Raw genomic sequence first — 27,619 nt, 5'->3', positions numbered from 1 at the left:
CGTTTAATTATACTGGGTTGGCCAGTGAGATGAGGCCTTTCTCTTGTCCTTTTGCAATCATGCAAATGCCTCCCCCATCCTGTCTCATAGGGGCTGTGTGCGATCCGGAAGTCAGGGCTTCCTTACTTAAAGTCTCCGATAAACACTCTGATTACTTTCAAGGGCCCCCTGTCAGCGGCCAGTTGCTTGCCAATTTTTTTTTTCTTCTTTTACCGTCCGCATCATTTGAACATTTCTTGGCTTACTCTGTGTATTTTCTATCTGTACATAAAACAATACAAAGTTAGTCTTTGATTCCATTGATATGAACCTGTGTGTCTCGCAGACATTTGTCAAACCTGCTATTGTAGAAATCTGGCCTGTCAATGGAGATCACTAATGGGAGTCCTGGATGTCTGCTTCAGACACTTAGGAAAAGTAAAGTGACAGCTGTATTGTGGTCATCCACATTTCTCGGGATCAAAAAAAAAAATAGAAGTGTATATATAACCAATATGCATTCTAAAATTCCTCTGATTTAGAATTTTTCTTAGCCTCTGATTCTTGTTTTTCAAGCCCTACGAAGAAGCAACCTGTCGGCATCAGCAGTGTATTTTTCCACATTTTGTTTTACAGACAAAACCCAAGAAAAGAAAACAATGAGCATATACCCTACAGCAAGTAAATAGTAATGGTACATGTAAATAACACAGGGTATTTAGTTAATGCTATTTTGATAATAAACCATCCCACCGTGACAAGGTGTACCCATCGGGAAGGTCTTAACCTGTCAGCAGTATTAAAACCTTACCAAGTTTCAAACAATATCAATATGAATAAGGACAGGGGCCGACTGAGACACCCATCCATGGGAAGCTATTCAGATGAAACACTAAGCTCATAAACTGATGCTGTACAAGGCACAAGAGGATACAGGAAAACCAGAAGAAATGAGCCGGGCTATAAGCTTATAGTCCGGCTCATTTCTTTGGTTTTGCCACATTTGCTTTACTTTAGGGAGGAAGGTGGAAAGAGGGAGAAAAAGCAGAACCAGTTGCCAACTACTCCCAACTTCCATAGGGAAAAATTGTACTTGCGTAACTTGGGATTTATAAATTGCTTATTGAGATTCACATTTTGCAAATTTAATAATTATTATTATTTTTTTTTTTTTGATGGTCCGTAATTTTCTACCTGTTTATTGCATCACTTTATATAGTGCCAACATATCCCTCACTGTTGTACAAAGATTATCAATACTCGCACCAGTCTGTCTCGTTGGGGGTCTATTTTTGATGTATGGGATGATGATGGAGTGCTTGAAAGAAACCCACTCAAACACAGGGAGTACATAACACTTTGCAGGTGTCAGATTTGAACGCTGAACCACAGAATATTGTGATGTCGGCTAAACGCTGGCTTCAGCTATAATTGGCAGATTAATTTTGAACAAACCTCTTTAATTTGTGTATGGAGCAACAGTAAAATCAGGGGGTTAGGCATGTTGATTTCAGCATGCCTGATCCTTCTGTTCTTAGTATGAAGTACGTTGCTGCCAGATATGTTTGGCAGCAGCTTACTCCCATCTTTCAGAAGTCAAGTATGCATATGTTTGGAGGATGGGTGGCCATAGCGGACCAGTAGGTTGCAGGCATAATGCCGCTATCCAGGATGCCGCCTTTTGCTGGATATGGGCCTGTAAAGATATATGGGGGGAGTATAATGTAAGTGCGGCACCTGTCATGCTCCTCCAGCACGATCGTCATCGGAGCTGCTCACATGAAAGATCTGACCGGAAGGCGTCTCCGTAGCCATTGTAAGGGCGTGAGGATTGGAGAGCATCCTCAGCCATGTTTGGACTGCAAGTGACTCCTGTTTCCTCCAGATACTGCCTTCCTTGCTCACATTTCCTGGAGCAGCTGCTTAATAGGATTTGTCCAGTAGGATCAAGCTATGGGAATTCTCCTCATTCTTTATCCTTATTAGGCATTTGCAAACTTTTGAATTTTAGGACAAGGAAATTCTTTCTCACACTGCCCCCCGGCCGGTCCCGGCTGCCCCCCTCCTGGATTATTTTCACACGTGTGTGATTCTGTGCATCATCACTCCTTCCTCTTGCAGGATTAATGTTGCTTTTCAACCTGCCACGAATGGACAAGAGTCGCAAATATTTCTAAAAAATCTCCTGTGCTGCAGCCCCAAATATGGCAAGTCTGGAGTGCCCGCTCTTGCATCGCCTAAACTTAGCGGCGCTGGAATTTCCACAGTTTTAAAATAGGATTGTTTTACATAATATCCTAAAAAGAAGAATGAAGGGGCGATGGTCTGCGCTGGCATGTGTCTCTGTACATCCAAGAGGCATTCTCTGCAGAAGTGCACGTTTTGTGTTGCATTTAGGATGTTTAATTGGCTCTGTATTTGCCCTTAAATATATTTTGTAGTGTTTTCTTTAATCGGTCCCTCCTTCTGCATTGAGTCGAAGCGGTGCTGATGATGTCCCACCGATGAGTGTCTGCCATGATGCAGTGCATGGTTGGTGCTGGTGTCAATATGACAGGTGCATAATGCATGCCGTCCATGTTTAAATCCTGACATGAGTGATGCTGGAAAAGCCCTTTAAATACCATTGTCATTCTTGATTATTCACCAAGGCTCATCAATTACAACCCAGCGTGACCACTGCCAGGTCGGGCCTTCCACGACAGAAGTCCGTGACTTACCAAGAGAAGGTGACAGCGTCTATATGTGAGGGCTATGTACTTAAGGACCAAAATTTGGTCACATAAACTGAGCAGATAGTGCCAAGATGAGTATAGATGTAAAATGCTTCCCTAAGCAAAAACCTAATTTCAACGTGGAAATTAGAAGCAGCTCTCACGCTCGGCGCAAAAGTTTCACTTCTGACATGATAATTAGAAACAGAAAATGCAGCACAAGTTCCTAAAACGCATGCAGAGTTTTAGGAGTTATTCCCAAAAGGAACATATGACCTGAAAAGACATTCAGCAAAGTCTCAGCATTTCACCTACCTATTTCAGAGGTAACTTGGTGCAGATGCAGGGTGGTATCTATTAATGTAATATTATACATATAAAATGGACAGATAATTTAAAAATTATACATCAAACTAATCAACAGTCAAACCTAAGGAATAAAAACTCTAACCATGTGCTTGGCGAGTATGGAAATCAGACTGGTCTCCACAATTTTTCATGGACCACTTGGTCTGTGGAAAATAACCGGACGTGTGAACACCCCCTTAGACAATTGTAGGTACAAGTGCTGTCTGTGAAAAGCACAGAACTCGTACGAGAAAAACTGATGTCTGAATGAGGCCTAAGGGCCCCTTTCCACTTGCGAGGAAAACGGACAAGTGCAATCCGATAAAAAATCGGATTGCACTCGGACCAATGTTATTCAATAGGTGTCTTTTCATTTGCGATTTTTTTTTTCTCAGCCGAAATCAAACTGAGAAAAATCTGGATCGGCTGAGAAAAAAATCACAGCATGCTGCATATTGGTGCGATTCTCGGACGAGACTCGCCAATGCAAGTCAATGGGTGCGAGAAAAAAATCGCACAGCACTCGCACCATGTGAGTTCTGTCCGATTTTTACACACCGGTGTCCTTTGAAAAGCCGGTAATTCAGCGCGGTGTACAGTAAAATCACACTGACAGGTTAGAATAGAGTAGTTATATACACATAGAATAGGTATATATACATATATATATCTTTGAAATAAGAAGAAAATCGGACCGCACCAACAGTGAGAGAAAGGTGTGGTGGGAACCGCTCACCTGCGCGCTAATGGCCAAAGCATCCAGTCCAGGGTGCGAAGTTCCACGAGAAAGATGCAACTGTAGACGTCGAAGAGAGAAGAAGGAACACACTCACAGGACGTCCGATGCAGGTAACTTTATTGTACGAAAAACATCTTCACAACCGGGGGTGCTGTACAAGGAGTGCGGCAAAGCTAGACAACAGCAGGACCTGTTGAAGCGCCAGCCAGGCGCGAAACAGCTGTTGTCTAGCTTTGCCGCACTCCTTGTACAGCACCCCCGGTTGTGAAGATGTTTTTCGTACAATAAAGTTACCTGCATCGGACGTCCTGTGAGTGCGTTCCTTCTTCTCTCTTCGACATCTACAGATACATATATATATGTCAGTGAGACACCTATATATGTATATTTATATTGAATTAGCGGCTTTAATGCTATCTAGCGCTGCATTAAATTGCCGGCTTTTGCCCTCTCCTTCCCAAACCCGACAGGATATGAGACATGGTTTACATACAGTAAACCATCTCATATCCCTTCTTTTATTACATATTCCTCTTCACTAATGTAAGAAGTGTCTGTGGGTCAAATTTGGGGGCTCTAGCTATTAAATGAAAGGGTTGGCCACTCTCTTCCCACTCCCGTGTAGCGGTGGGATATGGGGTAATGAAGGGTTAATGCCACCTTGCTATTGTAAGGTGACATTAAGCCAGATTAATATTGGAGAGGCGTCAATTATGACACCTATCCATTATTAATCCAATTGTATGAAAGGGTTAAAAAAACACACACACATGATTAAAAAGTATTTTAATGAAATAAACACACCGGTTGTTTTAATATTTTATTGCTCTCTCAATCCAGCTGAAGACCCTCGCTTTACAAAATAAGAAACCCACAATATACATACCTTCTGATTAACTGTCACGTCCCACGAGGTAATCCATCTGTGTCTGTAAGCCCCGGCGAATGAAGGAAATGTAGGTCAATGACCTATAGTTACCTTCAGTCACGGTGATGCGCCCCCTGCTGGATGTCCTCATGAACTGCAGCCTGGGAACTTTTTCCCACGCTAGAGGTCATATGAGGACATCCAGCAGGGGGCGCATCACCGCGACTGAAGGTAACTATAGGTCATTGACCTACATTTCCTTCAGGAGGAATATGTAATAAAAGAAGGGATATGAGATGGTTTACTGTATGTAAACCATGTCTCATATCCTGTCGGGTTTGGGAAGGAGAGGGCAAAAGCCGGCAATTGAATTAGCGGCTTTAATGCTATCTAGCGCTGCATTAAATATAAATATAAATATACATATATAGGTGTCTCACTGATAGATATATATATATATATATATTCTATTCTAACCTGTCAGTATGATTTTACTGTACACAGCACTGACTTGCCGGCTTTTCAAAGGACACCGGTGCGTACAAATCGGACAGTAATACGGATGATGCGATTAAAAATCGCATTGCACTCGCATGACAATCGCATACGTTACATCCGTTTTTTCGGTCCAGATTACGGACCGTTTTTTCTCTCGCAAGTGGAAAGGGGCCCTAAGTCTGAGTTACGCAGACGTAAGTCTAGTACTACACCGTGACCTGTAGCTGGGCGCCATTAAAGAGGTTATCCTCTAGTTAGATATTGATGACCTATGCATAGCCTAGGATATCAATATCACATTTTTAGCTATTTGGACCTCCGCAGATGGTTAAGTGAACTTAGCCGTACGGCTCTGCTCATTGTCGAACGGATATTTTTGTGTAATTTAGAACAGTTTCTAATCACTTACATATGGTCACCGGAGCTGCAAGCAATGAAATTATGGGCGTGCCACGTGTCTGACCCCTACTGATATGCATATTGATGACCTGTCCTAAGGATTGGTGATCAATATCTAAACAGCGGGCAACCACTTTTTGATCCTATGTGTCACACTGCCAAATGAAATAAATGATGGTGAAAGTGGCCTCCCAGAAATCCTGGAGGACTAGATTTGTCAACTGGAGCAGCACTACCACATTTGCCATAATTTTTTTTTATTATTATTTTTTTATTTCTTGCAGCCTCAGCCTCAATGTCTTCTCCACCTCCCTCACTTCTAGTGGTCTGCACTCCTTGTTCTGCTTATGAACCAAGAAGATCAGGATACTGGCACCGATTCATCATTGCCTTTGTGCCTGTTTTTTTTCCCTTTTTTCCACCGAATTTATTTTATTTGCAACTCTTCTGATGTCTGTTTTATATGTGCTTTGTATTTGTTTGTTTTTTGTTTCCAGTTTTGTGTAAGTTACTGGTTTGGCACAACTCCACTTTGTTCCACCCACCGGGTGTGTTTTCGAGTTTGCCAAAACGTTGCCGTATTTTGTATGACTTTTGGAACCAAGTTGCAAAAAAAAAAAAGAAAGTTTAAGATTGGGGGGGGGGACGACATTATTTATTCCTTTTTGTACCAAATTTGAGTTGCGTGCGCCATTTTGATGAATTTGGCGCCCATCTAGACCCTGATGCAATTTCCCTCTTTTATGGTTGGATTCAGTCTCATTTGGTTAAGCTTATATGGAAATGTCAATGACGTGATACCTGTATGTGTGTGACCATCATAGCTCTGAAAGCAAACATTGCAGAGTAATGAGATATATATTACCCACAGCACCACAGCTTTTTCCCTCGAGGACTTGCTGGGCCACTTGGCTTGAATGGGTGCCTTGTAATACCATGCTTGTCCTGCAGGGGCCTCCAATACTTTCCGTCTCACTTCTGTTGGGGCAAATGTAGGACGAGGAGGAGGCTGATCCCAAACCGAAGACTTCATATTTACAAAGTTTCATTATTTATGACCTTTACCCCAACCATAATCTGTTTTCTTTCTAAATTTGCTGGACTCCTGGCCAAAGGGCCCCCTCCTCCCATCCTACACACCCAGTTGCTATACTCCTCTTCACATACTAGTTTTCCAAGTTTGAGCCGGAAGTTACAATACGGCAGTCTGCATAATGCCACCGCTGCTGCTAAACCAGTTTACGAGGAGCCATTGTGAGGAGCTTGTTCACTGTTTGCATAAACCCAAGTATATAGGGTGCCTGCGCCCTGCAGAGTGCAACACCATGCACCACGTTCAGTCATTGCTACACTTACTGTAAAGGAAATTGTGTTTCTGTAGAACTCGCAGTCTTTCTACATCACTAGTGTGGAGGATGCAGAGCAGATGGCCCAGCCACGTCTGTCTGCAATGTTCACTACGGTCCCAGACACAGATCTGTGCACATCAGCTCCATCCTAAAGTTTCATTGAAGCTGCATGAATGCTGCATGAGAAATAAATGCCATGTGTCATGTATGTGTTTATCAATTCCTTTTGTGATTTAAAAACCTGAGAAACATGTTATAGGCAGGGTTCAGGTGCTGCAAGTGTGGGGGGAGCGGGGCTGTGTGCATCGGGTGCAGGTGCTGCGAGTGGGGGGTGCGGCATCGGGTGCAGGTGCTGAGTGTTTTTATCAATGTATTTGTGATTTAAAAAACAAACGTGTTAGGTAGACGCTGCAAGAGTGTGTGGGGGAGCGGTGATGTGGGCAGGCGCTGTGTGTATGGGCATCGCCGCCATGTGCAGGTACTGCAAGCGGGCGTGCGTGGCACCGTGAGCATGTGCTGCAAGTGTGTGTGTGGGGTGGAAGATTGGGGGGGGAATCACCGCCATGTGCAGGCGCTGCGAGTGTATGCACCCGGGGCCACCCCACCTCACGGTCTGTCATTCAGTTTGCAGAACTGTCCTGTGTAGCAGTTGGCAATATCCTTTATATTCTTTACCTAGACCTATTTTATTGGGCTGTTCTATATTTATGTGGATGCAGGTTCCACTTGCCTGACCAAACAGACTAGTTCCTACAGAGGTATACAGACGTCCCTATCAGATTGCTGACGGCTATGTACTTGTTCAGACTCGCTCAGACTTCCCCCATTAGCAGGAGAACTTGCATCAACCAGACATGAACGTTTACGTTTAGCACCAGACCGCTCTGACCACTTTTTTTCTGGACCCCATTCTGTAGTTACCAGCAGGTAATCCAAAACTTCTGACTCCTCAGTTTCCCCGACTCCACAGCCCTGGTCACTACTGAGCGTGTACGTAAAGTTCAGCACAGATTCTTACATCAGGAACATAGGACATTTACAGCACATCCTGCACTAAACTACCAATCTATTACACAGGTCAACAAAAAAAAATTTTTTTTCTGGTGTCCAAAATATTTTAATGAATTTGGGGTATTTTTGGGGTGCTGATTCTGAATATGCTATCAGTTTTGCCAGATTGGCTCAAGTTTTTGAGATTTTTGGTATCTTATTTATAGCACTTGTTGGTAAATGCGACGCATCATCTCATTAATTTCTTTGGATTAGTACTTGAACTGAGCAGTTCTCAATATAGTTTTGTGTTAATTAGTGTTCTAAAAGTTTGTTCATAGCTTGATTTTTGCACTAACTTTATGTTGTTGTCTGTTTTCCAGTGAAAAGCATGAACTCATCAAGAAGAAGTTGTCTTAACGATCCAGACTCATTCTGTTACATTTGTGGTGAATACACACTGCCAAAACATAGAAGAAACATAACAGACTTCGTAAAAAAAGTGTATTTTGCCTATTTTGGGGTTATGCTTGGGGACCAAGACAAGTTTTGGGCACCACACATAGTGTGCAAAGCATGTATCGAATTATTACGAAAATGGAGCAAAGGACAAAGAAAAAGCTTCAAATTTGGTGTTCCAATGGTGTGGAGAGAGCCAAAAAATCATCATGATGACTGTTATTTCTGTGCAGTGCAAGGATTCAATAAGCATAAGAAACGAAAATGGGAGTAACATGGAATCTGCAAGAAGGCCTGTCCCTCATTGTGAAGATGTGCCTGTACCTGTGTTTACCATAAATAACAGTCATCATGATGATTTTTTGGCTCTCTCCACACCATTGGAACACCAAATTTGAAGCTTTTTCTTTGTCCTTTGCTCCATTTTCGTAATAATTCGATACATGCTTTGCACACTATGTGTGGTGCCCAAAACTTGTCTTGGTCCCCAAGCATAACCCCAAAATAGGCAAAATACACTTTTTTTACGAAGTCTGTTATGTTTCTTCTATGTTTTGGCAGTGTGTATTCACCACAAATGTAACAGAATGAGTCTGGATCGTTAAGACAACTTCTTGATGAGTTCATGCTTTTCACTGGAAAACAGACAACAACATAAAGTTAGTGCAAAAATCAAGCTATGAACAAACTTTTAGAACACTAATTAACACAAAACTATATTGAGAACTGCTCAGTTCAAGTACTAATCCAAAGAAATTAATGAGATGATGCGTCGCATTTACCAACAAGTGCTATAAATAAGATACCAAAAATCTCAAAAACTTGAGCCAATCTGGCAAAACTGATGACATATTCAGAATCGGCACCCCAAAAATACCCTAAATTCGATGAAATATCTTTGGCACCAAAAATGCTGTTGACCAGTGTTATATATTGTCTGAGCTGGTCCATTTTATTCCAACTCCACCAAAATTGACAGCAGCTCCACAGTCCTGAATACTAGCCCTGTGCTAAAATCCAGTTTCAGGCTTCTGCTTTGTGAAGGGAGTTTGTCGGACCGCGGCCTCAGCATAGGTCTTGACTAGAACAACTTTGAGATGGCTTCTGAGGATCGTGATTGGTTGCAGCGGCCATTGACTGATGGGAAGGTCATGAGACTTGCAGTATTAGCAATGGCCGTTGGTTTTGAGCAGCAGGGATTGCCTTATGGTAAATGATAGATATCTTCGCCCATGGCTGAGTTTTGCGGCCGGGTCCTGTGACGCCCCTCATCCTCCGTTCACCTTCCTAATGTTTCTTCCCAGCATTCCTCAGATGTCACCTACAGGACAGGCTTGGGCGCTCCTGTCATGTCTGTGTGCATTAGCCTTTCCATTTGTATACATTTGATGCATAGTTTCCATCCGCTCATATTAATCCCTAATGTTTCTGTGGTGCGCACACACACAAAAAAAATTTCCTTTTTTTTTCTGTCCAAAATGGAAATCACAAGTGGTGTTCTGGCAAAAAAACCCCTGTCCGTTTCTAAGTTTGCAAACCGTGAGCACATTACAGCGGAAATGCACTGTGGCAGGAAATATTTGTCTGCTGGGCCGGGGAGAGGCTTGTTCTGGATGTCCTGCTAATAGTGCTTCATTTCAACACCTCTTAACGTCTGCGGAGACAGGACTGAAACCGTTTCCCATTGTGGGGGTTAAACATATCGGCGTGGGAGACTGCCTGTAACTTCTGTGAATCTGGGGGCCACGGCCTGCGTTTTGTGGTGGAGCGCTGTCCCCGCACATTCCTGGCCTTCCTGTCCTGTGTGTTTAACATTCCTCATGTGGAGGGTTTTTGGCTTGATTATGTCTTGATCTGCTTGTTTGCTGGTCGCTGTCCCAGCCAGGAAGCACTACATCATGCTCTGGGAAAAAAAAACATATTTCTAGTTCTGTTCTGAGTTTTCCCAAAAAAGATCCATGGCGTGAGCCTCTCATGGTGGCAATACTCCTCCTCCTCGAACTACGCGAGCCACTGATTTCCTGCCGTGCCTCCACCTTCCGGGTGATAAGGTGCTTACCGGGTGAAGCAGGACTTTTATGACAGGGTTTGTGTTTCCTGCCGCACCTTTATGCTCTGGGTTTTATGAAGTCCAGGAAGCTGGCTGGTACATGGCTGTCACATGGCTTTACTAGTAAAAGGTTCAATTGAAGTTTTATTCCTGCTGAAATGCAAAAGCATCTTTCATGCCGTCAGTTCCTTTTGAGCGCTCCCTCACATTGATGAGCATGACCGTGGAATATGTCAGTGTCCTTTTGTCCCAAACCCCCACTCCATCAAAATGCAACTGTTTGTCCAGCAGGACGGCACACAGGCCAGTAACTGGTTTGGATTTATAAGCAGGAGCTTTTTGATGCCACATTCATGGGAATCTCCCCGCAACCCCCTCTTCTCCTTGTTCAGATGAATGACTGATTTCACGACTTGCCCGTGCCACATTCCTCCAGGCTGAGCTAATGCCAGCCACACTGGTTAGCCGGTGGCAGGAAAGGTGGGGAACGGCCGGCCGGCCTCATCCATTTATTCACTATCTTTTCAGGTAATAAACACATCACCCCCTAGAAATGAAGGAGCATTGTGAAGTCCTTGCTATGTAACATATGAAGCCTGCTTTTCTGCTGTCTTAATGGGGCTGTCACATCGTCTTTCTTCAGGCGCGCCTTGTTCTCCAGCATTCTGCCATCCTGGTTTGCAGGGTGCTCCTGATTATAAAAGTCCACTGTTGCTCTCCCATGCTGCAATTGGAGGAATTGCCTCTGAAGCATCGGAGGAACACACGGGCACTGAATCTCTAGAGCAAAGAGTTTGTAAGTGCTGTGCTCCTTACCTAAGAGACCGACCACCGCTGAAATAGATGAGCGGTGGCCAGTCTCCTTAACAACAATGTTCTTAGCATCTTGGCTGCATACATTGTAGCTATGTTAATGAGTTCTCCCTCCTTGCTTTCCCGTGCCTGGCTCCGGAGTCCCTGGTGTGTCCGGAGCAAGGCACGGGACACGCCAGGGGCTCCGGATACCCCCTGGTGCACGAATTAAAAAATGACTGGACTTTGTTTTTTAGGAATATCCTAATAAAGAAATTGGACAATTCCCCAAGGGCACGATAAACTATACAGTGCTGGAGTCACTGGTGTAAATAGTCTCCGGACCACACACACGAGTCCGTTTCCACCTGTGTATGCAACCTGCGTTCTGGGTTATACATGGCCTGATATATACATTATTCCTCTACTATATATACTGGGCATGCGGGGACAGTTTACTTGGAGATGCATTATTTGATGTGGCGTTGCTTCGTCTTGTATTAAAACTACTTCTGCTCTGTCTGGATCAGCATTAGTCAGGTAATTATTGATTTTTTTATTTTTTATTTTTTTTTGTACTGTGGCTTTAAATTTCTGAAGGGCTGTTCCAGGAGGTCAGTGTGGTTTGCATCTGCAGAGTCTGTCAGCAGTAACTAATTGAACCCTTCACTGTCATCAGAATATAAGGGCAGGGGGCTGAAGTCACAGGCTGAAAACCAGGTTGTATGTTTTCAGCATATAATGCAGCTGACAGCCGCTTATCTGAGGGTAAAGAGACTGGATGGTTTAATGTCCATATACACATTAGATTATCAGCCGCATCTGCTATGAAGGAGCTAAAGTCTCTCCTGTTTCGCTTTCTTAAATGGGTAAAGTTGCAGAGTGCCGTTGAAAACAAACCACTTTGCTATTTTTTAGTTTTCAAAAACTGAGGATTTTTTAAGTTTATAGTTTGCCTCTCATTTCCTATGACCCGTCCCCTAGGCAAGGAGCGCTGCTCTGAAACTAACCAGGTAATTGGATCTGACCAAATTGTGCCCTGTGCTCCTTCGATCTCCCAGCGCCTCTGCTAGCAGCAGCGATGGGCGCAGAAATTGGGCAAGCAGTACAACAGCGCCGCTGGTCCAAACTGGCAATCAAAAGCACACGGCAGCCCATTTCCCTCCCTGGCAAGCACAAAGCCGGGAGGCAGGGAAGCACAACTCGAGAATAGCACTTTTTAAAATATGTCCAGTCTGAATAGACACCTAATTTGTTTCTGACTTAAAGGATTTGCACACCTGTATATGAGACACTCGAGTAAATATATATATATATATATATATATATATATACCGTGTATATATATATTTATATATATATATATATATATATATATATATATATATATATATATACCGTGTATATATATATTTATACCGTGTATATATATATTTTTTTTTTTCTCCTGGAGCACAGAGGGTCCTGCACCCTGAGCGAGCACACTAGGTGTGGCATGCAAAAGTAAGGAGCACAGGGCAAGTCATTGCATAGAGAGTACAGGGTGTGTACATGGAGGAGGGGGAAGTGGCGGAGACTGCAGCCGGTTCACATTCCAGACACCTCACCTGCCCCCTTTCTCAAGGACGCCCCTATCCCAGTCATGAAACTATGACCTGGAAGGTGCAAGAATGTCAGGAATTAGAGTATTTGCGTGCTCTCGCTGGGCAGGTCTCCCCAGTTAAGGGGACAGGGTGTTGTAAAAGAACAATGGTAATTTTCTGATCCGCAGGTGAAAGAATTTTGTCAGTGCAATATATGAGTAAGCGAGTGCCGTAACAGGTGCCGCATCCAAAGGATGTCCTCACCCACCCCGCCATATTGATGCAATAAAGGGCTGGGCCTCACTGCAAAGGTATTCACACCTTCCTAACCCTGCCATTGCTGCAATGTGAAACCTGAATCCGGGCCACCTCCTATGAAGATTAGGGATCGCTAATCTAAGCCTCGTCCTGGGATTGCATGTAGTTTCTGTATCGGGAGCTGCCACGCAGGGGTTAAACTGCAGGCATTGTATTTTGCTACGAGCGATAATTGTGCGCCTATTTCAGGAGACGTGACTCAGTCTGGAGTTAGGGGGGGATGAGGGCCCCAGGAAATGACCCAGAATGTTTTTCTTACTAGAGGTCTCCTGACTGGCACCCACCCTTGCCTCTGCCCAGATGCCATGTGTTGGGTGGTGCCCATGTCATGAGATGTTCTTTCCGTGTCCTGCACAGATTCGGCGACCTTTCTACTCCTTCCAGCCAGAGCACCATATTGTGAATCATTTATTCTCCAGGCCGGGGATCTTGGTGTAATCATTTACTCACTTCGCTATGTGACATCTTACCAACTAACGTAAGCCTTCATGGCACGTAGTAAAGACTCTGTCCGCCGCCTCAGGCTAATGCTGCAGGTTTCACTGAAACTCCTATTTGTAGACTCGATCATTGCAAAGACTTACAGGTTTATAGACATTGGGTTTAGGTTTGGAATATAAATAAGTAGGAATATTTTACAGAATAGACTCCTCCTGCCCGGTGAATGCAAGTCATAGACGCATTGTATGTCATGGGGCATATGTGCAGGGTACACCACCTAAAAAAGTGGTCTCCCATTAGGTGTTTTGGCTTGCTACATATGCTACATTGACCCCATCAATCCTTTTATATCTTATCTTTGTAGCATTTCGTCAATTTATTATGGTATATAGATGTAGTTGGCGTCGCTACAGGTGCCTGGATAGTCCATTTTCTACACGTTCATTACAAGTGGAATCGAAATAAGGTTTTTTGGTGTTTTTTTTTTTTTTTTTTTTTAGAGATTTCTTGCAAGCTGCCCCCAAAACAGTCATTTAGGGAGGTGTAATAAGCTGCTGCCAACCCCCCCTGGCGGGAGCTTTATGTCCTGGGGGCACAAAGGGATTGGCAAGATTGGGAATGACATAAGGAAGCTGGTTCCACAAATGTCATTGCTTTGAACCCGCTTTTGTATAATGTATACATGCGGTTTTCCTTAAGTGCTCAGGTAGGTCTACACATAGACACAAAGGGTAAATCGTATACTTGTAGGGGCTGACTACTGGGACCACTACAGATCCAACATGTAATATCAACCCATGAACGCCTAGATTTATAGCACTTCCATAAATATATAAACCAAACACAAAAGAAAAAATGGGAAGCTTATGCCATAAAATAAGTTTATTGAAACATACCGTAGTTTAAAGTTTAAAATTCATACATGGACCCAAATGCTAGATAAGAGCCACTTTTTTTTATAAGGAGTACACCGCAAGTAATAAGACAAATGTCGTAAAAAGTAAATCGCCTTAAATAAATATACTCATGTTATCTCAGTAGTAAAAATAACAATAAGATGTATCAGTATGTACATAAGACAGTGGAAATTCACATAATAGCTGTGTCTTAATAATTTTTAGACTGGAAAAAGAGGGGAACCAAAATGGTTTAATTGGGAGAGTCCCTGTATCAATTTTGAACTTTAAAATATGTTTCAATAAACTTTGTTATTTTATGGCATAAGCTTCCCATTTTTCTCTTGTTTTAGATCCAGTATGTAGCTGTTTGTTGGCCACCGGCCCAGTCACAGTCTATGGGACTGGTACAGATAACTGCATACAGTCCAATAAGCTATGGATGAGCGATGGACTGCAGGCACAGCCTTTGCTATATTCAGAGGGTCTCTTCTCTCTTTGGTGGTGGTCCCATCACCAATAACTTTGTAGAGATATGGACGAGAGAGCTGCTGGGCCAGAACAGCTATGAATGACCACTATCTAAAGTGAATGGGGGGCTTTAAAGTATGGGGGAGATCAGATGGCCATCTTGGATCTTTCTTCCGGTGCTCTCTAGCTGCCTCTAGTATAAATAGTTTATTTTTATCATCTGTTCTATATGCCCCTCTCATTACCTAGATGTTGATGGATCTGTTTCTTCTCTCCGCAGACTTTCACGGCTTGGTGTAACTCCCACCTGAGGAAAGCCGGCACTCAGATCGAGAATATAGATGAGGATTTCCGAGATGGGTTAAAACTCATGTTACTCCTGGAAGTTATTTCAGGTGAGGTACTAAATAAAACATCTCGTCTGCGCTCGGGGTCACTAAATAAGGAGTGAGCGTCTTACATTTCTTTTCTTCGTCTTTGCTTTAGGAGAGCGTCTTCCCAAACCTGAGCGAGGAAAGATGAGAGTCCATAAGATCAATAACGTCAATAAAGCCTTGGACTTCATCGCAAGTAAAGGCGTGAAGCTGGTCTCAATCGGCGCTGAAGGTGGGCAGCAGCGTCTTATCGCCCTCAGGGTTTCTAAGGCTAGGTTCACACTGCGTTAGCAGCAGCCCGTTCAGCACATATGCTAACGGGCTGCTGTTAACGCAAGTGCCGACGTTTACATTGCGCTAGCGCAGATAAAGCATCTGCTAGCTCTATCTGCGCTAGCAGTGACGGACCCGGAATCGCTGCAGCCTGCGTCTCTGGGTCCGTCACTCAATGACGGCACATCCCTAGCGCACGCCCATTGTGGGTGTGCGCTAGCGATGCGTCCGACATTGCAGTCAATGGCGGCCGTAACGGATTACGTTACACCGAGTTTATGCCGCTGGGTAACGTAGTCCGTCTTAACAGACACCAATAAACGCAGTGTGAACCCAGCCTTACACTCTTCTTTTAGGTTTGGCTTAATGTCCTTATATCTTTTCTTTCTACTAGAAATTGTGGATGGAAATACTAAGATGACTTTAGGAATGATCTGGACCATTATTCTTCGCTTCGCCATTCAGGATATCTCTGTAGAGGGTAAGGGCTTTAGCATTTTTTTCGTTTTTTTTTTGTTTTGTTTTTTTATGGTGTTGTCCATATCATCGCCTCCTGCTGAACGTCTTCTTCTCCACAGAAACTTCTGCAAAGGAAGGATTACTGCTCTGGTGTCAGCGGAAGACAGCGCCTTATAAGAATGTCAATGTACAGAACTTCCACATCAGGTGACGCTTTACATGAAGAATATGCAAGTCTGGGGTCCTGGGGATTACACTGTCAGGCTTTTAATGAGTGCATTGTGTAGGCTTTTTGGTAAAAATAACAGTTGTGGGTACAGATACCATATAGGTATACTATGAATAATGTTGACCTTAGCATTGTCAAGATAGAGAGAGATAGATATATATATCTATATAATTTTTTTTTTTTTTTTACTAAAAATTCTTGATAAATAGTGGTGTCATCTATTTTCTGAGCGATATATATATATATATATATATATATATATATATATATATATATATATATATATATATATATATATATATATATATATATATATATATATATATATATATATATATATATAGTTTTGTCCATGGAGTTTTTTGCGGCCTTGGTCACTCTGTTCTGTTTTTGTTTGTTTTTTGTATCATTTAGGCGTCCATTCGGCCTTCTGGTTTTATTTTTTCTCCCAAATTGTTTTTCTTTGTATGCAAAGTGACAAGAAGAAAAATCTGACTTTTAAAAATAAAATGGTTCCCGTTTCGGCATTCACCATATGGAATGTTTTTATGAAATGTTAGTTCAGGCAATTGTGCGCATGTCAATTCTATAGAAGTTCACTTTTTAAGATTTCATCGCATATGTTTTGTGAGAAGGCAGGTGATTTTAAACTTTTTAAATTTTGTTTTTTTTATTTTTTTTATCCATCACTCACCCGCTTCTTTTTTTCCCCCCTTAGTGGACTTGACTTTTTAAATTCATTTGATCTCTTATACAACAACCTTACAATACTGGAGTATTGCAGTTGGAGATAAGCAACCATGCAAAATTCGAGTTCGCATGTTAACACAGATTTTCCCAGGAATAAAGATTAGTGGAGAATCAGCGAATTTACTGTCACTTATTATGATATGGGGTCTCTCTACCTCTCAGAACCTAATAAGCATAGTATGTAAAAAGTGAAAATAAATCCATATACTTACCTCTCCTTTCCTTCCATTCGTCGTCCTGTCCTTGACACAACTTCTGATCCCTGCCATAACTTCTGATCCCTGCCGTGAGCATTGAAATCCCTGAGCCTCTCACTGATGAGGCCAGGGATTGTAGAAAAAGAAGCAGCATCCGTTCCAGGTGAAAGAAGTTGTATCAAAAAAAGTCTTTATTCTGCCATAGAAACATACAACGTTTCGGCCATATTGGCCTTTATCAAGTATATGATATCATATACTTGATAAAGGCCAATATGGCCGAAACGTTGTATGTTTCTATGGCAGAATAAAGACTTTTTTTGATACAACTTCTTTCACCTGGAACGGATGCTGCTTCTTTTTCTACAATTGAGAGTACTGTTCAATTGGGATCCTTGAACTTTGGAGCGTGCATCCTAGCACTCTGGTGCTGCTGGTTACATTTATGTACATGATGAGGCCAGGGAGTCATCTGCTTGGTTATACAGACATGGGCCTCTTTCACACAGGCATAAATATGGCACGTTTCTTCACCCATATTACGCCTATGAAAGCTGTCCTGATCAAAGACGTAATCCTCTGATCGAACAAGGATCTAAGTCACTTGTGTCCATTAGACTGAGTTTTGACATTGCAATTTTTTTTTTTTTTTACATGGGTGCAGAAATACACGTGAAATACGATTGTGTGAAACTGGTCTTTACTACAGTTTCTGTGTTAAAGCCCGCTTATAATTGCAGTTTCCTGACTAATCATTTCCCCACCTCTATTTACAGCTGGAAGGATGGCCTTGCCTTCAATGCCTTGATTCACAGACACAGGCCTGAACTCATAGAATATGATAAGCTGAGAAAAGTAAGCGGAGATTAGCAACCCAGACCCAATTCGTATGTCGATTTTTAACAGTCCTCAATTTTCTTATATATCATCTTCACTCGTATCTTAGGATGACCCAGTCACTAACCTGAACAATGCCTTTGAGGTGGCTGAGAAGTATCTGGATATTCCTAAGATGTTGGATGCTGAAGGTATGTATCGTGAGCTGTGGTCTTAAGTTAAAGCAGCAGTCTAAAAGTTTTTTATGTCTAATGTAGAGGTTCTTATGTATGACATATATATTGGTCGTCTTCTTCCCCTCTGATATGAGTCTCTTAAGGAAGTCTACATTTCCCATAATGCATCTAGCATTGTGGGAGGGTCAGTCACATCATAGTGCACTTGTTCCTATTGATAGATCAGTGACCTAGAATAAATTGTGACTCCACTTGTAAGTCTCAAGTGCTATGTGATGCAGCTTCAGGTTGCCTCCTTCTTTTGATAAGTATCTGCATGTGAGCTCTTACAAGCAGGAGGCAGGGAGGCCAGTATAAAGCTGTAGCTCATATACTCGGGCAGTGTGATTTTTATAACTCTGTAACCAATCACTATGTAACTCCATGATGTATATAAAACAAATATCAACTGCATAGGGGGCATTCAGAACAGCAAAACTTGGTGGGCAGGAGGGATATGTGAGGTCTGACACAAGTTTCACAGCTAGAATATTACTGATCTTTTATTATACGTGTAAATAAAAAATTTATATGGTGCTACTTTAATTTCTAAGAGATGACAATGCACATATGAAACGCCTTAGGGTTGTTGGTCTTGTTTTTATTTATTTTTTTTTCTTCCTGTAGTCCAGTCCAAATACAGACCAGCATTTTATCTTTGTCTACCTGTGATTGATGTCCAGTGATTCTTGGATATTTCTTTTCCCCTTCTAACAATAACTGTAGGACCTTTAATGTCTGGACTGGTGCCCCCCTCTTCAAGGACCCCTGATTGTTGACCACTTACCATTTGTTTCATCATGTTTCCTTTGTTTACAGACATAGTGGGCACCGCTCGTCCCGACGAGAAGGCCATCATGACATACGTGTCCTCTTTCTACCACGCCTTCTCAGGAGCCCAGAAGGTAGTGTTTGGGGCAACCGCAGCGCCCCCACCTGTCCGCTCTTGCTCTTTTCTCTCTTCCGCATGCCTTATACGCTTCTCTTGCAGCTGCGCGGCATGTTGTCACCTCCGTGCCAGGAACTTTGTAGCTTGGTTGTAGTAATTACTGTCATTAGGAGTGATTTAACTCTGGAAACATAACGAGCCTACTCCCAGCTTATCATTCCTGGCAGGGACAAGAGGGCAGAGAGGTGCAGGTCTGGGACGGGAAGCCCTTCCCCTGGCTCCTGGCTGGTCCTGCACCACCTCACCTGGCACTTGTCCTTTTCTTTCCTCTCTGCACAGATATTGTGGGCACTCTCAGGCCTGATGAGAAGGCCATAATGACCTACGTTTCCTGCTTCTACCACGCTTTCTCTGGTGCTCAGAAGGTGAGCTTCTGCTGGCATTTCTTCCCTGGGTGCTTCCCTTATCCTGATCTTATTTCTCGAGGTCATCACTTCATCACCCTTCATAACCCTTATACACCCTGATAAACTGCAGTCTCTCCCTATTCTCAATGCAAGTGGCCTTCCAGTAACGCTGCATCTTGACACTTCTGCCGGTCAGATAACCAAGTATTTGTTTTCATTTAGTCTTTCCTCACTAATGATTGACAGATGCTCATGATGTCCGTTCACATCAGCGGCTGATGGTTATTGGTGAGGGAAGGGGGAACTCTGGTGCTTGGAAATGGCACATTATATTTTCACCATAGATCCTTTGTATATATGCATCCATTAGTTTTAACACTTCGTGACTTGCCAAATTTTTGCTTTTTGAGCTCCGTTCACACAGGTCATATGCCATCTGTGATATAGCCAGCATCTGTCTCTTAATAGCCACGGCGTGGCTGTTAACTACTATTTAAATGCCACTGTCAAACTCTGAGAGCTGCATTTAAGGGGACTGCACACAGGTATTGGCTCCCCATGGTAACCCGCGACACAATTGCGAGGGATCAGTGGGGTACTATGGCAGATCCCCCACTGCTGTCATTTCAGTCCTGTGATGGTTGCTCATAGCTGGAGCACCATTTGTAACTGAGATTTTCAGTTTACTGCATTATTGTGCTTTTGTAGGTTCACGTCCCCCAATTGTGCTAAAAAGCAATGCAAAAAAAAAAAAAAAAAAGTTTTCTTTATCGCTTTATTGGGGGACACAGGAGACCGTTACTATATGATGTTGACACAAGGCAGAAAAAGGTTAAGGGGTATTCCCATTTCCAAGTTCCTATCCCAGTATGTGGTAGGTGTTATAATGGTAATAGTCATTTGACTCGCCAAAAAAAATAAAAATGATGATGCTTTGATGGCTTACACATGTACACAAAATCCATGCATCTGTTTGCTCATCCTGCTGAAAAACATAAAGTCTTTCAGCCCTAGCAACAGAAAAAGAAAAGTAAAAATGTTACTGGTCTCGGAAAATGACAGCACAAAGCAAGTTTAAAAAAAAATATATATATTTATATATGTTGCATGTTTAGGATCACCATAATCAAACTGACATGAAAATGCATACAGTGTCTCGGTCATTGCTGCCCTACAAAGTAGTGTCCACTGACGTAACTGTATGGCTTATATTCCTGGGTGTCTAGACATATCTTGGTCTCGTATTTTTGCAGTTTGGCAGCCAGGTCTGCACTTATCCGTTAGTGATGATACTTTGGGTGAGCACCTCCGTAAATGTTTAGGATCTTCTAAACAAAGGTCCCCCTTTTTTTTTTTTTTTTTCTTTTTTTCTAGGCCGAGACGGCGGCCAACAGAATCTGCAAAGTCCTGGCTGTGAATCAAGAGAACGAGCATCTGATGGAAGATTACGAGAGGCTGGCCAGTGATGTGAGTCCTTCACGACTCGTTGGTTTTCTAAGGTTGACCTCTCCATGTCCCCGTTGCCCTAAATTTGCTCTGTGAAGCTCGGCATGCCATAATTTTGCTTAAATCTGTACTCGCCCGATGAGCCACCACCAGCCATAGTGATAATAGATGAAAAGTTCCCATTAATATTTGTAGTCTTGAAATGGTTTCCAGCAAATTTTCCCCTTTTTTGGATTTGTTTTTATCTGTTTGTTGTCGGTGTATTCTCTGTAATAAAAGCCGTCCTCTCCCCTTAGCTGTTGGAGTGGATTCATCGTACCATCCCATGGTTGGAAGATCGTCAGCCGGAGAAGACCATGAACGATATGCAGCAAAAACTTGAAGATTTCCGTGACTATCGCCGAGTACACAAACCACCAAAAGTCCAGGAGAAATGCCAGCTGGAGATAAACTTTAACACCCTACAGACCAAGCTGAGGCTCAGTAACAGACCGGCCTTTATGCCTTCTGAGGGGAAGATGGTGTCGGTGAGTGTCTGGGTCCTGTGAATTTAATGGGGAGTGGCACTTCGCCCTCTCCGTAAATTGTGCGTGCTTCTGTAAAAGGCGCCAAGCTTCAGTATCGCCCACAGACTGGTGCTGAAAGGAAGCAGGTCATGTTTTACCAATCCTGAAAAACCCCGTTGAGTACTCCCCATTAAAATGTCTTCCAATTTCAGGACATTAATAATGGCTGGCAGCATTTGGAGCAGGCAGAAAAGGGTTACGAAGAATGGCTCCTAAATGAAATCCGTAGGATAGAAAGGCTGGACCACCTGGCTGAGAAATTCCGCCAGAAAGCCTTAACACACGAGGCCTGGACTGATGGTGAGTGTTGTGGCCGTACACCAGAGTAATGGAGGCCTGCAAAGATTGTAGAAACACTGCTAAATAAGGAGGGGAAAAGAGAAAGGCATCATGTCTTTATTTTCTCCTCTCACTAGGCAAAGAGGCAATGTTGACACAAAAGGACTATGAGACCGCCCCTCTTGCCGAAATCAAGGCTCTACTTCGAAAACATGAGGCCTTTGAGAGCGACCTGGCGGCCCACCAGGACAGGGTGGAGCAGATTGCCGCCATCGCACAGGAGCTGAAGTGAGTGATCATGCAATACTTGTCCCTTTTAACAGGGATGTAAAATCAAGCGACTTTGAACGGAGGGATTTTTAATTCTCGTTGCCTAGGCCATCGGTCACCTCTGCAGTCTATCGGCAGCGGACGGTGTCCTTTTGACTGCTGAGAAGCCCTCATCCCTAGCACACGGCTTCATGTAATTAATCTGAGAGCCCACTACTCTGTGCCAGTGATGTATTTCACGGTTTATTCAAGGCTTCTCTGTATATAAAAAGCAAAAACCGCCATATTCAGATGTTAAACATTTGAGACCTGTATAGATTGGTTTGTAGTTGAAGTTGCCCACGTGGGTTTTCTCCTGACATAGGTGTGTAGGATAAAACCCTACAGTGCCTCCATTGTTTCCATCCCTCGCACACCGTTATTATAAGACATTCCAAGGCCGGAGTTTCACAACTTCCACGTCTCCGAGCTTGCCACGGCCGCAGTGAATGGAGCCTTTTATTCCACTGACACGTGGAGAGCGGCGAGGGGGCGAGTGCATCCTCCGCAGAATATCGAAATGATGCTCTTGGTGTTTCTACCTTTTTTTTATATCATCCTTGTCTTTTCTAGTGAACTCGATTATTACGACTCCCCCACGGTAAACGCCCGCTGCCAAAAGATCTGTGACCAGTGGGATTTGTTGGGTTCGCTGACGCACAGTAGACGGGAAGCCTTAGAGGTGAGGACAGCGGGGAATGCCTCGCCGGTTTGGGTTAATTACATTTTCCCCATACTTGATCATGTTTATTTATTTTTTTTTACTTTTGTCCTGTAGCAAACAGAGAAGCATTTGGAGGCCATAGACCAGTTGTATCTGGAATATGCCAAAAGAGCAGCACCTTTCAAGAACTGGATGGAAGGAGCAATGGAGGACCTGCAGGATATGTTCATCGTGCACACCATCGAAGAGATTGACGTAAGATCTACTGCATTTCTTAGCGGTGCAGACATCGGGGATCTTGGTGAACAGGGATAAACAAGGCTTTTTTTGCTTGGTTTCAGGGGCTTATGGCAGCCCATGAGCAGTTTAAGTCTACGCTGCCAGATGCTGACCGAGAGAGAGAAGCCATTCTTGACATCCAAAGCCAGGCTCAGAAGATTGCCGATTACAACAACATTAAGTTGACTTCCGGCAACCCCTACACCACCGTCGCCCCAAAGACCATCAATGCTAAGTGGGAAAAGGTAGGTGTCCACGAGACCTGGTTTGGATATCCCAAACCTTCGCAGAACACCAATTTCTAATATGCCTATTACTTCTTCGTGCCAGGTCCAGCAGTTGGTTCCTAAGAGAGACAACGCCCTGAAAGGAGAACAAGACAAGCAGCAGTCCAACGAGCGTCTGCGTCTCCAGTTTGCTAACCAAGCGAACGTGGTGGGACCTTGGATTCAGGGAAAGATGGAAGTATGTTTGTTTTAGTTGCTTACAGGCTTTTGTTTGCTGTCCATATCGGGTGTTGGCGGCGACATACAAACACTAGGAGACAAGCGCCACCTAGTGTATAATAATGGTAATGCATGTGGAGGAATTTTAGACCAAATATATTAAATACATGCAGGGGTGTAACGATGCATGGAAGGGGAGCCCGCCAACACCAGCAAATATTTCAACAGGATGTGTGTCTGGGAGCTCTCCTTCAAATATATTGCGGTGCAGAGACCTACCAACTCCCTGCAGTATGTAATACAGGCTGCTGTCATGCATCATGCTTTGCCCATGGCTGACACACCAAACTTGGGTGCATGCTATAGAAGAGGACGCAGCACGTCGTGGGAGCAGAGGAAGGTAAGAAGAACAGTTTATTTTTTTGTGTTAGAAAAGAGCAACAGAATGGACATTATACCAGGAAGCGGCCCAAGATGGGGGGCATTATACCAGAAAAGGGTCCAGGATGGGGGGAGACATTATACATGGAAGGGGTTGACCAAAATGCAAATGGGGGCCCAGGTCCAAATTTTGCACACTGTTTACGCCACTGAATATATGATATGTATTTGGTGTACATATTATACTTGTACTACATGGCAACAATGCAATGGAGCCTCACTGTATGTTAGATACTTATGTGATGGAGCAAAGTCTCCAGCAGTAATGCTAAAGACGCACGTGCATCCAGCTAATACACCGCGCTTTTGTCTGCCTGCCGGTGACCGATTTTTAGTTTGTTCATTCCTTGGTAATTACTATGAAGCATTCATGTCATCTCGTCTTTTCAGGAGATCGGAAGAATCGCCATTGAAATGCACGGCACCTTGGAGGATCAGATGAGTCACCTGAAGCAGTACGAGCAAAGCGTGATAAATTACAAGCCCAATATCGACAAGCTGGAGCAGCAGCATCAGCTCATCCAGGAGGCCCTGATCTTCGATAACAAGCACACAAACTTCACCATGGAGGTGCGACTCCTCGCCATCTAAACATCTACTGTGGGCACTGCATCCTGGGCCATCGGTAACCTCTCACTTTTGTCCTTTTGCAGCATATCCGTGTTGGTTGGGAACATCTGCTCACCACTATCGCCAGGACAATTAACGAGGTGGAGAACCAGATCTTAACTCGTGATGCCAAGGGAATCAGCCAGGAGCAGATGCACGAGTTCAGAGCATCCTTCAATCACTTTGACAAGGTGAGAGCCCCTGGGTGGTCATAGGGAATGGAGTCGGAGATATGCAGGCAGGTTTCCAGTCCCATTTCATAACCAAATCCATCTCCCTCTCGTCAGTCCCTCGTCAGAGTAAGACGAGCCATTTCTCCAGGTCGTTCTCTGCATTGCGTAATGTAATGTTCTATTTCTCTTCCATTATCCACCCTTCACCGTCTGTCCATTTCATCGCCTGTGTCTCCTGCCCACCGCTTGCTCTTCTGGTCCCATCATGTCCTTCCTCCACCATCTTCTCATAACAGGATCACACGGGTGCTCTGGGACCTGAAGAATTCAAAGCTTGTCTCATCAGTCTGGGCTATGATGTGGAAAATGACAGACAGGTACCACATTTATCGTGCTAAGCCAAACTAATTCTCTGCCGCTTTCTCTCTCCTCTCTCTGTTTGTATGGCCACTTTCCTTTCCTCGATCTGTCCTCTTCTGACATGACTCGCACCTTCTCCTCGTCCGCTGCGTCTTTCCCTTTTCTTCTTTTTGTTTTCCTTTTTTTCCTCTGTTCAATGTTTATTGCTGTTTCTTGGAAAAGAAGAGACTTTCCGCTCTGGATGCCGATGACTTTCGAGCTCTCCTAATATCTACTGGATACAGCTTGGTATGCTTCTTCCGCATCTGTACTTTCTGTGGTGCCCACTGATCTTTCCTAATATCTTATTTTTTTGTTACTTCCTTGATTAATTATCTTGTTATCCACTGTCAGGGCGATGCAGAATTTAACCGTATCATGGCCAGCGTCGACCCCAACAATTCGGGTATGGTGACATTCCAAGCATTTATTGATTTCATGTCAAAAGAGACCACAGACACAGACACTGCGGATCAAGTTATTGCGTCATTTAAGGTCCTCGCTGGGGATAAGGTAGGAGGCTGCTGTATTATATCTAGATGATGCTGATTTTCATGTCTTTGACACATTTGACAAACTTTTTTTTTTTTCTGTTTCCCAGAATTACATCACTGCAGCCGAGCTGCGCCGGGAGCTGCCGCCAGATCAAGCTGAATATTGCATCTCTCGTATGGCTCCCTACCATGGTCCCGATGCAGTGCCTGGAGCACTGGATTACATGTCCTTTTCTACTGCGTTGTACGGCGAGAGCGACCTGTGAGAGCTGGACGGGGACGAGATCAACACTGCCCTACCGCCCTCCGTCAGCTGCAGAAGGGGAGAAGCACCAGATGGTCAGGGGAGATGGGGGGTCACTAGCATCCCCCCCATGTCAAAGGGGAGAGGGAGGGGATCACATTAGCTTTCTTTCCCTTTGCAAGGAGGGAGGAGAAGGCAGAGCAGAAGCGGCTGCAGGGACCACTCCTCCCCCCTTTGCAAAGCTATCTATGCAATGGCTAAGGGGCTGGGGTGCTACCACACAGCTGGCACGTAGACTGCGCTTCTGGGTAAAATATATATTTTTTTTTCATTTTTCGCACCTTGTACAGTTCTCACAAGCCCCCTCTCTCTCCCTACCTTGGGGTATTTATTCCTGGTCCTACAAATCCTTGCAAGAGGCATGCGGTCCGTGCCCACGCAGTAGAGTACTAACGTCGTCTTTTTTTGTTTTTCCCCCCCCCTTTATATCATAGTTTCATAAAGCAACGACCTCATGGTGAGGTCCTAGCATAGAGGGCTCCGCACTGCAGGCAGGGGAGAGGTCCACATCTAGGGAAGGGTGGGGGGAGCTTTACGTCCTCAAGCTGTTTTTACCAGACAATATTTTAAGGGGGCACAGAGGCAGCTGGTATGAAACTCTCTGAACTGTTACAATACCCGTAACAGGCCAGAAAAAGACAAATAATCACGTGATTCCACGCAACGCAGCGGGATCATTCCTGGTGGATGAAACAAAAACATATCATTCCATGTCGCGATTTGCATGACTTCTTTTTGGTGATGGTCACCCATTTCCGGGATGCGCACCCTTTTTTTTTTTCTTTTTTTTTTCTATTTCTTATATTCTCATGGCATCATGAAAAAGCGCTCTGTTCTTTGGATACATCTAAGCCCTCTAATGGGTTATATTTTATTTTATTTTCCCTAAGGACCAAAAAAAACAAAAAACAAATTATAATAAAAATAAAACTTTAAGAGGGGTTACTATTTACTTAATTTAGGGGGATTTATGATATAAATATATATTCACCTAGCAAAACCTATATTTGCAGTTCTTTTTTTTTTTTTTTTTTCTTCTAAATAATAATGAAAAAAATAAATAAAAAGAGAAAAGATTGCTGATTGTTTATCACGAGGACTGTAACATTCCTTATCTCATCTTTTTATACCGGCGGCCCACCAGGAGAAATATCAGGGGGGCAGCGTCTTTCTATCATTCCTGCACCTCCTACAACTCCGTACAGAACAATAAAAGTAATATTTTTAAGATAAGTCTGGTCAGCGTGTATTTTCTTCATTCTTCCAGCTCATAGACCGATCTCATATTTGCTACATATAAGTCGAACTCTTAGGCGAAGTTCATACAATGAGTATTTGCTGCTTTAAGCTGAGTTTTTCAGCACTTTTTTTGTTCTAAAAATGCCCCCCCTCGGCTTATACACGAGTCACTGTGACAGAAGAGGGTGGGGGAGTGGCGGGTGACTATATTGCTGTGCCAGCTGCTAAAGAGAAATGAATATTCATTTCTTTTCTAGTGCGCACAGTTACAGCTATCGTGGTTGCCTGCTCATTAAGGTAATGAATATTCACCTCTCTCCACTCCCATAGGCATGGAGAGGTGAATATTCATTCCCTTAATGAGCGGGGGACACGTGATCGCCTGGCTGCTGGCATCGGAACGAGATGTGAGGGCGTGCAGGGAAAGGTAAGATTTTTTTTTTTTTA

At 43.5% G+C, this 27,619-nt stretch overlaps 1 protein-coding gene across 2 annotated transcripts in view; it reads left to right on the top strand.

The window, feature by feature from the left end:
• The window catches only part of ACTN4 (actinin alpha 4), a 50,793-nt gene extending 23,823 nt beyond the window's left edge, over window positions 1-26,970 (top strand). The window contains exons 2-21 of one of the 2 annotated variants that reach the window (XM_077285783.1): window positions 15,175-15,289; window positions 15,381-15,500; window positions 15,936-16,022; window positions 16,120-16,207; window positions 17,953-18,031; window positions 18,123-18,204; window positions 19,457-19,542; window positions 20,899-20,991; window positions 21,267-21,497; window positions 21,689-21,836; window positions 21,953-22,103; window positions 22,698-22,806; window positions 22,903-23,043; window positions 23,130-23,312; window positions 23,398-23,532; window positions 24,345-24,524; window positions 24,608-24,754; window positions 25,033-25,113; window positions 25,490-25,648; window positions 25,737-26,970. In XM_077285783.1, the coding sequence (XP_077141898.1) occupies window positions 15,175-15,289; window positions 15,381-15,500; window positions 15,936-16,022; window positions 16,120-16,207; window positions 17,953-18,031; window positions 18,123-18,204; window positions 19,457-19,542; window positions 20,899-20,991; window positions 21,267-21,497; window positions 21,689-21,836; window positions 21,953-22,103; window positions 22,698-22,806; window positions 22,903-23,043; window positions 23,130-23,312; window positions 23,398-23,532; window positions 24,345-24,524; window positions 24,608-24,754; window positions 25,033-25,113; window positions 25,490-25,648; window positions 25,737-25,895 (2,574 nt within the window). In that variant the 3' untranslated portion in view covers window positions 25,896-26,970. Of the gene's footprint in view, window positions 1-15,174; window positions 15,290-15,380; window positions 15,501-15,935; window positions 16,023-16,119; window positions 16,208-17,952; window positions 18,032-18,122; window positions 18,205-19,047; window positions 19,134-19,456; window positions 19,543-20,898; window positions 20,992-21,266; window positions 21,498-21,688; window positions 21,837-21,952; window positions 22,104-22,697; window positions 22,807-22,902; window positions 23,044-23,129; window positions 23,313-23,397; window positions 23,533-24,344; window positions 24,525-24,607; window positions 24,755-25,032; window positions 25,114-25,489; window positions 25,649-25,736 lie in introns of both variants that reach the window. The other variant, XM_077285782.1, reaches the window with a different exon arrangement.
• Window positions 26,971-27,619: the final 649 nt, after the last annotated feature.

The sequence above is a fragment of the Ranitomeya variabilis genome, chromosome 2 (genome assembly GCF_051348905.1).
Source record: "Ranitomeya variabilis isolate aRanVar5 chromosome 2, aRanVar5.hap1, whole genome shotgun sequence".
Classification (NCBI taxonomy): Eukaryota; Metazoa; Chordata; class Amphibia; order Anura; family Dendrobatidae; genus Ranitomeya; species Ranitomeya variabilis.
Note: the sequence above shows the minus strand (reverse complement) of the source record. Positions and strands in the feature narration are given on the sequence as shown.